Source organism: Macaca nemestrina, chromosome 1 (assembly GCF_043159975.1).
Source record: "Macaca nemestrina isolate mMacNem1 chromosome 1, mMacNem.hap1, whole genome shotgun sequence".
In the NCBI taxonomy this organism is placed as follows: domain Eukaryota; kingdom Metazoa; phylum Chordata; class Mammalia; order Primates; family Cercopithecidae; genus Macaca; species Macaca nemestrina.
Window position 1 is genome coordinate 227,889,859 of NC_092125.1, and position 9,601 is coordinate 227,899,459.

At 58.6% G+C, this 9,601-nt stretch overlaps 1 protein-coding gene across 1 annotated transcript; it reads right to left on the reverse strand.

Moving 5' to 3' along the window:
- Positions 1-42: 42 nt before the first annotated feature.
- LOC105479631 (hes family bHLH transcription factor 3) lies at positions 43-1,596 on the reverse strand. Its single transcript, XM_011737707.3, has 4 exons — positions 1,541-1,596; positions 1,339-1,434; positions 1,156-1,237; positions 43-720 (listed from the first exon to the last, which is right to left on the reverse strand). Exons 1-4 carry the CDS (start codon positions 1,589-1,591, stop codon positions 347-349), a joined length of 603 nt encoding a protein of 200 aa, XP_011736009.3. The 5' UTR covers positions 1,592-1,596; the 3' UTR covers positions 43-346.
- Between the last annotated feature and the right edge of the window lie 8,005 nt (positions 1,597-9,601).

Genomic DNA, 9,601 nt, shown 5'->3' on the forward strand with positions numbered 1-9,601 from the left:
GGGTGGGGGCGGGCGGGTTGCCCGCCAGGGGTCCCTGGGAAAGGGGCTCAGCCCAGGACACCCCCTCCCAGCCCCTCCGGAGGATGGGCGGAGAGCGAGCAGTCCGGCGTGTGTAGGTGGAGCTGGAGTGGGGGTGGATTATGCCCAGACGCGCAGACCCGGTCCGGAAGGGCTGGGAGTATTTCCCTGCGCTAGCGGGGCGCGCGGCCCTCTCCAAGCCACCCCCGCCCGAGGACCAGAACGGACGACTGGGAGGTCCCAGCAGTCACTGTGGGCGTGCTGAAAATAGTCCCTGTGTCGCGAGACCAAATAGGGAGCGCCTTCAGTTCAGGCCATCCCCGGGGCTTCACCAGGGCCGCCACACGCGCAGGCCCAGCCCAGGGCTTTCGGCGCAGCAACTCGACGCTGGCTGCGGCGGGGGAACGCTGGCGGACGAGCCGGGGAGACCTCCGGGGAGGAGGAGCGGGGGTGGTGGGGACCGCGGGCCGCCGGCGGCCGGAGCAGGAGCCCAGACGGCGGGGGTGCAGGGGCCGTACGGCGCGGGCGCCTCCTGCACCAGCCCGGCGCTGTCCATGGTGCTGCCGGCGGCCCGCTCCGGCACCAGGGGGCAGAGCAGGCCGCCGCCGACCTCATCTCCGCGCCGAAGGAGCTGGCTCACGCCGGGCAGGCAGCTGCGGAAGCCCGACGGGTGCTCGGCTCCGCTGGGCACAGGCCAGAGCCCTGTGGGGAAAAGTGGACGAGAGAAACAGGGAGAGGAGGGGAGGGGAGGGGAGGGGAGGGGAGGGGAGGGGAGGGGAGGGGAGGGGAGGGGAGGGGAGGGAGGGGAAAGGAGGGAAGAAGCGTGTTGACGAAGGGAAGAGGAGGGCGGAGAGGTCAGACGACCCGAACGTCTCCCCCGGGGTCCAGACCTCCTACCACCCAGATCGCAATCGCACAGCCAGCCCGGGCTTTACTGCTCCTCCCTCGACCCCTAGCGAGCTGGCGCCCCCTCCTCGCCAGCTGCCCAGCTGTCCTCTTTATTTTTGAGCTGGGGGTCTTGCTGTCTTGCTATGTTGCCCAGGCTGGTCTCAAAAGCCCAGGCTCAAGAGGTCCTTGAGGCATCCCTGGCTCTGATCCCACAAGCCTCCCCCTACTCCCTCCAGCTCTCCCGTGTACCTTGCAAGGAGTTCTGAAGGCTTCTCATGTACTTCACGCTCAACTCCAGGATGTCGGCCTTCTCCAACTTGCGCTTCCGGATCTACGCCACCATGGAAAGGTCTATTAGGCCGGCCTCCCGAGGTGGAGAGAGGGAGGTTGGGATCGTATCACCCACCCACCCCCACCCTGCCTGAGTCTTACCTGGTGCGAGTAGTGTTTCTCCAGCAGCGACTTCAGCTGCTCCAGTGACACGTTGATGCGTGCCCGTCGCTTTTTCTCCATCAGTGGCTTGGAGATCTGCAGATGAACGGCCTTCACAGTGTGGGACTGCTACCCTCCTGCCCTCTGCCCCCCCCACCTCCTGGGGAAGGGCACCTGCCCCTCACCCCTCAAGACCCCAGACCTTTCGGAAGTTGCCGGGGAGGCTGCCCCGGGCAGCAGGCTCCGTGCCCATGTTGCAGTCCGTGCACCAGTGTGAGGCAGTGCTGCCTTTATAGGGACCCTCGTTTACATGTCAATGAGGCCCTCTGGACTCTAGAAACCTCGAGGAGGAGGGGACCAAGGGAAGACGCATCGGGAAGCTCCCCACCTCCTTCCCTCAGCCCCCTCCCATAGCCCAGGCTTCTTCTCACCTTCAGGACCCCCACCCTGCCTCCCGAGGGACCCCCCTTCTCCTTTCTCTCTTTTCCTTATCTCTCTGGCCTCCACCACTTCCCAAGTCTGAGGACCCCTGCCATGCCCACCCCCCTCCACGCCCATCCTGTCCCAATCCCCGTAAGTTCTCTAGTCCCACTTGCCAAGTCCTTGATACCCTGGAGTGCAAGCATTCCGGGGATCACCTACTGGGGAGGTACCTGGGCCAGCTGGCCACAGGCTGCCACATGACTATGACAGGGCTCTGGGCTCCCTCGGGACTGATGACGATGCCAAGGTGACACCTCTCCGTGCACTTCATGCTCTGGCCATACCCGCAACGCCACATTAGTTGCCCTAAATGTCAGGACAATGCAGCAATTTTCTGCCTGTGGCTGCTCAAAGCCGGGCACAAGCCAAGCCCGCAGGGGCCACACAGCAACGTGTGTCCCATTAAAGCGTGCAGCCCGCCCTCGGGGCCACAGCCAGTCTCATCCTTACTGGGGCACTGGGCTTGGGAGGGGTCCTGGTGGGGGTGTAGCCTGGGTCCCGTGTTCTCTGACACTGCTAGGATCCAACGCAGACTTCCCACAGGAGGCAGGTGGGGTGAACACGGCTTCCTCCCCCTGCCCCACAGCCCTGGGCTTCCGGGCTGGGTAGCTTTGGTGGCAGACCCTCTCCCCATGGAGAAGCACGGGAAGTCTACTCCCATGAGCCTGCTGTCAGCTCCACGCACAGGTGGTGGTGGCAGGAGGCCACTGACATTCTGGGAAGAGCTCCAGGCCACACTTCAAGAGGCCCAGGGCCCACACCCCAATCCATGATTCAAACTATGGGGGACCCGGCCGGGCGCGGTGGCTCAAGCCTATAATCCCAGCACTTTGGGAGGCCGAGACGGATGGATCACGAGGTCAGGAGATCGAGACCATCCTGGCTAACACGGTGAAACCCCGTCTCTACTAAAAAATACAAAAAACTAGCCGGGTGAGGTGGCGGGCGCCTGTAGTCCCAGCTACTCGGGAGGCTGAGGCAGGAGAATGGCGTAAACCCGGGAGGCGGAGCTTGCAGTGAGCTGAGATCCGGCCACTGCACTCCAGCCTGGGCGACAGAGCCAGACTCTGTCTCAAAAAAAAAACTATGGGGGACCCATTGGAGGAGGTGCCTGGAGCACTCGCCCCAGGATGGGTTAGGCCCTACAGCAAGGTTCTGGGGCCATCCCCCTGGTTGAACTCCAGGAGGCTGAACTGTAGTCGCTGTGATGGACAGGAAGGCTGACCTCCAGGAAGTCCCTGGGTTCAAACCTAGACATCTCCCATGGGCCCTCATGGCCTTAGTTTTGGGATTTGTAAAATGATATTCTGAACAATGCAGCCCCCATTGCTTCTGAGGGTGACGGAAGTCGCAAAAATTCTGCAGCTGAGCCCTGTGGCAGAGGAATGAACAAACCGGCTTCTGTGTAGGGACTCAGGGTGGGGTGCACCCCCCAGCGCTGTCAAGCCGGGGTATCTCCCCCGAGCCCGCCCCCGCCTACCCTCCCCAGGATAGCGGCGTTCCCAGGCTCCAAGCAGCGTGGAGAATCGCGCCACGCCCTCCCCCTTTCAGGCCGCAACAGCAGCTCTGGGGCTCTCTCCATCTCGGGCCGCAGGGCCCGCGGGCCAGATCTGGGCCGACCTGGGCCTGGGAGGGCGGCGGGGGCCGAGACTAGGCGGCAGGCGCTGGCACGCGCCGGGCAGCTTTGAAGCTCCAGGACCAGCCGGGCCGGGGCGTCCTCCGTGCGACTCGCTCCGAGCTTGGGGAGGTGGCGGCGCGGTACAAAGGCACCGCGGGGCGGGCGGGCGGCGCGGCCGGGCACAAAGGGGGCAGTCGAGTGTTAAGGGCATTGTGCGGGCCCCACAAAGCGGCGCCCGCCCCCGCCCCCTCGGGGCCAAACTCCGGGCGCCCCGCTGGGCGCGGACTTCCAGCTGCTGCACATCTGCACGGAGGCCTGGCGCGCGCCGCGCCCCGGCAGGCCTCCCCTTCCCCGCGTTCTCGAGCTGCGGGGCAGCGGGGCAATTTGTCCTCTAATTACAATCCTTCCCTGTAAACCGCCGCCCGCGCCTTTCAACTCGGGTGCATTAGCAAACCAATGGCTCTCCGCGCAGCTCTCGCGGCCCGCAGCTGGGTGCCCGGCCCGCCCCCTCTCCTGAATCCGGGCCGCCATAAAGGGGCCCTGGGGCTGCCCCTGCCGGAACCCCGACACCCGCCGTCCCCAGGGCCACCACCCCTCCCAAGCCTGTCCCCAGGGATTCCAATCGCACTGGGTGGGGCCGCTCACGTGGATGGCTTAGTGTTTCTTAAGCAGTGGAAAATTGACCGCAAAATGCGCTAATTCGCAATGTTCTGCTTTGGCTGCAGGAGGCAAGGCCCGCCTTAAGGCCTGGGCGGAATTCTCAGGCGTCGCTCCGCCCTGGTCCACTGAATGGACTTCCGCCTCTGCGGCCCCCCGCACCCCAACCCCGACACTGCCCGCCGCGCCCCTTGTCCTGTGGCCCGTTTTCGGGCAGGGGTCTCCCCAACTGGAATGATTCCCCTACTTTCTGGCGCCCCCACCCGTGGCTCCTCCATCACAAACAGCCTCCTTGGTCCGCTACTCGCCTTACACTGGCCGAGGGTCGCGCAGGATCAAAGTGGAGAGAGATATTGGTGCGACTTCCACCCTCCCCTTCTCCGAGCTCTGAGCCGGGTTTCTCCCCACCATGGCCACTTTACCCTCACTTCTTGCTCCTCTCTCTGGGCAGCCACTTCCTCTACTACTAAGTTACAGTCATTGTGCTTTGCATCTGGCAAGGTCATTGGGAAAGACAGCAGACTAGTCTCTACAGAGACCGTTCCTGGAAACCCAGGCTGAAGACTCGGAGTCCACCCTCCACCCCAGCTTGTCACGCTGCTTACAAGCCCTGAGTCTGGGCATCCTAGCACAACCTCAGGCAGGCGTGGCTCCAAAGGGGCTCACATAGACCAGGAGGTATTTTCAGAGCTGGAGGGGGAGTGGCAGTAGGTTCACCCTGTCCTCTGAGGGCAAGCAGGACAAAGCACTCTCGGGCTGCCAGGAAGGGCATGGACCAACTTAGAAGCGGGGCTTACGCAAGCTGGGATGTAGGCCACCAACTCCCTTTCCATCTTTAGCATCTGGGGTCCCCAAGGCAGCCTGGAAAGGAGCACAGGTCCAGGAGGAGAAGTGGGGAGACCCAGGCCCCCCTCTGCTCATTCAAGGAAAAAAAAACTTCCTTCTATAACTCCTGAGGGCTCTTTGAGCCTCCAAGGCTGCTCAGGGCCCCTCCTGTCTCATGTTGGGGAATTTAACACAGAAAGTGACAAGTGTCTGTGCCACTCCTTCCCTCATTTGGTTTTCCTGAGTTTGGCAAAAAAAAAAAAAAAGAAAAAGAAACGAAAAAAAGAACATTATGTCAGGTCTGGAACCAAGTAGGGAGAGGTTTTCAGGCCCCAGGACAAGAGCCCTACCTGTGGCCCATCCCAGAGGATAGCCCTGAGGCTCCGGGTGGCAGCCCCTTCCCTTCTGCACTTCCAGGGGTTTGAACCAGTGCTGACTGGTGAGTGCTGCACAGGCTACTGTGGATGCAGGTGACTAGAGGGAGAAATCTGTTGTCCCCCTCTGCAGATGCATTTCAAAGTGACATGAAGTGATTGCTCCATGTAATTAACTATTGGGACACACAGCAAAAGCTCTGAAATGACTCAGCCAATTGTCTCCAGATGCGGTTGGAGAGGCTGCGATTGTTTAACTCTCTTTAGCTGTGTTGGGACTCCCAATAGCCCAGCAGACAAGGGCCCTTCAGATGACAAAGGCTGGGACTCCAGTGAGTGCATCAACGCTGACCTGGCCCAGCTCGGGGAGAGTGAGTTCAGAAAGACCCCCATTGCCCCAGGCTTTTGTATTTCTCCCCAGCTGGCTCTAATCTTTAAATATTTACCCGGCCCCTTTGTGCACATATGACTTATGCACTTTGGGCTGATGGTGCTCATAAATTACATGTTGTTTTCCTGTTTTTCAGCCTAGAAAGAGGGAGCTTTCATTCCTTCAGCCTGGAATGGCCAGAGGAGGGGAAAGAAAACTTTTGGAAGACAGGGATTCCCTCCTGGGAAGAGCTGCAGCCACACTGGACAGGCCCCTCCCTGCGGCCCTCCCAGCCTCCATGTGGACAGAGGATGGGGCAGAGGCCTGTGAATGACTGGGAGCTGCAGGGGACCAACTCTCTTTAAAAAAATCACCAACCTGGCTGGGCACGGTGGCTCACACCTGTAATCCCAGCACTTTGGGAGGCTAAGGCCGGCAGATCATGAGGTCAGGTGTTCAAGACCAGCCTGGCTAACATGGTGAAACCGCATCTCTACTAAAAATACAAAAATGAGCCGGGGGTGGTGGCAGGTGCCTGTAATCCCAGCTACTCAGGAGGCTGAGGCAGGAGAATCGCTTGAACCCAGGAGGCAGAGGTTGCAGTGAACTGGGATCCTGCCACTGCACTCCAGCCTGGGCGACAGAGTGAGACTCTGTCTCAAAAAAAAAAAAAAAAAAAGAAAAGAAAGAAAAAAGGAAAGAAAAAGAAGCCTAATTTCATCTCAGCCTAGAGTTTAACTTGGGAATAGCATAGTGGTTCTCAGGGTTCTCTAAAACAGGAGGTATCCACACTCGGGTTCAGGAAAGAAAGCCACCTCAGCCTGTGGGCGGATGGCAGGAGGGGGAGGGAAGGGGGAGGCAGCAGAGGGAACTTCCTGCATGAGAAAGGGCTCCCTTTGTGCCTGCCTGGAAAGCTCCTAGAACAAAACACATTCAAATGCTTATTTACAAGAAAAGGCAAGCAAGGCATGCCAGGCAGAGCTGTTTTCCCTCTTTTTCTTATATTTTTGTAGGTGTGTTGTCCTGAAGCATAGAGGGATGGGTGCACAGTGGGTCTGCTTGATCAGATTGCTTTCCCCTGTAGCAGGAAAGCAGGTCCCTGTGTGGGGTCTGCGTGTTTCTGTGTATCTCCGTGTGTGTATTTCCCTGCGTCTATGTGCCACCCTCTGCATGTGACTTTGTTTCTCTGGTTTGATGCCCTTATGTGCTTAGATCTGCTTCCTCTTCTTTCTCCTCCATCACTGCTCTGTGAACCCTGGGCCCTGACAGATTTGGCAACTCCTGCAACTTCTGAAAATTCTCCTTCCCTGGAGTCCGGCCCCACCTGGGAGGAGACCGCTACCTCTCCTTTCTTTCTCCCTTCTCCAAAATGGGGCTGATGAAGAGGGAGGGGCCAAGGGGAGGTGATGGGCAGAGGAGAGAGCATTGCTCTGGTTCTCCAGTCTGGTGACATATTACTCTGCACCCCTGAGTGGCAACAGTCCCTGGGGGTAAATCAGGGCTGTCATACATTGAGGAGAGCAAAAGCCAGAAAGGGCTTCCCAGGTACAGTGGTTTCTGGCCCCAGGACCAGCTCACTTCCAGGGGTGAAGGTGCGATGAGTGCCCTCTGGTGGTCCTGAGGTGTCCTGGTGCGGAGGGAGAGGTCCTGAGTCTGGGGGAGACCACAGGAAACTGGTGGCAGTCACAGGAGCTCTCAGCTCCCAGGAACATTCACACCCAGGCCTCCTTCCCATGTGGCACTGCAGCTGGGTGACTTTGATTTTTAAAACATTAAATCTATTTTCAATTCCCATCCACCAAGTTTAGCAAGTTTTCTGAGCACCGTTTAAACATGGTGCTAGGTGCAGTGGTGCATGCCTGTAGTCCCAGATACTCAGGAGGCTGAGGCAGGAGGGTGGCCTGAGCCCAGGAGTTTGAGGTTGCAGTGAGATCAAATGATCTCACCACTGCATTCCAGCCTGGGAAACAGAGTGAGGCCCTGTCTCGAAAAAAATCAATCAATAAAATAAAATAAAGTGGTACTGGGCTTTACAGAACAAATACCAATCTGTGCCAGAGAAATAAGGACCCCCACTGTACAGGAAACAGAGGCACATAGAATGGATTTGCCGAGGTCACAAAGCTAGGCTGCAGAGGGTGACGGGTCTGGGATTCTAGCCCAGCCTCTCCATCCAGCTTCCCAAGTACCAGAGCTCCTGCCAGGACCTGCAGGGACTAGAGTGGAGAGGTGAGGGGCTCAGATGCAGGACTCACAGACCATCTGCCTCTCTCGCTGACCCACCACTTGGTGCCAGCCTCCCTGAGGGCCTGTCCCCATCCCTTCTCAGCCTTGCTTCCTCCTGCCTCTGTGCCTTTCAAACACTGAGCCCTCACTCCCTCCTTGATCTCATTTCCAATGGAGGGCAGGCTGTCCATCCCCGAGGGCCCCAAGGCCTAGCTCCGGCGTCTGTTCCTTGCAGCCTCCTCGCCCTGCCGCCATCCAAGCTGAGGGCCTCCCCTGGGGTCCCTCTCTGCTCCCCATCCTTGCTCTCCTTCTGCCCCCATTCCCAATCCTGCAGAGTTTATTCCAGTTTATCGCTTACCGGCTTTTCTCCTCCAGCACGGCTCTCTGAGCTACCTGAGGTGAGAGCATTTACTCTTTGAAAAGTAAATAATAACTTCTGATTATAAAAGTAATCTATGGGCCGGGTGTGGTGGCTCGCGCCTATAATCCCAGCACTTTGGGAGGCCGAGGCGGGTGGATCACCTGAGGTCAGGAGTTTGAAATCAGTCTGGCCAACATGGTGAAACCCCAGGCTGCCGCACTCCAGCCAGGTTGACAGAGTGAGACCTGTGCCTAAAAAAGAAAAAAAGGAAAAAAAAAAAAAAAGGTACATATATAATCGGCGTTATATCATTTTGGCTTATAGCTCGATCATTTTCCCAGGCTCAGATACCTGCCCTTTTCCCCCAAGTGAAGTCAGGATCACACCGAATAGCTTTGCCTCCTGCTATTTATAAACCTAATATAGACCGGGAGCAGTGGCTCACGCCTGTAATCTCAGCACTTTGGGAGGCCAAGGCGGGCAGATCACGAGGTCAGGAGATCAAGACCATCCTGGCTAACACGGTGAAACCCCGTCTCTACTAAAAATACAAATTAACCGGGCGGGGTGGCGGGCACCTGTAGTCCCAGTTACTCCGGAGGCTGAGACAGGTGAATGGCGTGAACCCGGGAGGAGGAGCTTGCAGTGAGCCGAGATTGCGCACTGCACTCCAGCCTGGGCAACAGAGCAAGACTCCATCTCAAAAAAACAAAAAACAAAAACCTAATATATCCTGAGCATTGCCATCACCGTCCAGCCTTGTTCCACAACAGGAATTTCAGCGGGCGGTGGTCCCGTCGCATGGATGCCCAGGTGCAGTTGTCCAGGCCGCTTTCTAGGGACCCTTAGAGGGAGGGAGATTGCCGCACTCGGCCGAACCCACGCCCCAAGGCGTCTGGTTTTCGGGGACCACGCAGGGACGGCGAGGGTGCGGCCGTTTCAAACTTTTTCTTTTTTTTGAGCTGGAGTGTCACTCTCACCCAGGCTGGAGTGCAGTGGCACAATCTCGGCTCACTGTAACCTCCGTCTCGCCGGTTCAAGCAATTATCCTGCCTCAGCCCCACCAAGTAGCTGGGATTAAAGGCGTGCGCCACCACGCCCAGCTAATTTGTGTATTTTTAGCAGAGACGGCGTTTCCCCATGTTGGCCAGGTTGGTCTCGAACTCCAGACTTCAAGTGATTCGCCCGCCTCGGGCTCCCAAAGTGCTGGGATTACAGGCGTGAGCCACTGCGCCCGGCTCGTTTCAAACTTTACATTGCTTCTTGGGACAAGAACCTCCTGAGTTTGGGACTAAGTTTGGGCAGAAGAAGGGAACGACTTCTCTCACCCCAGCCCGGCCCCAGCCCGG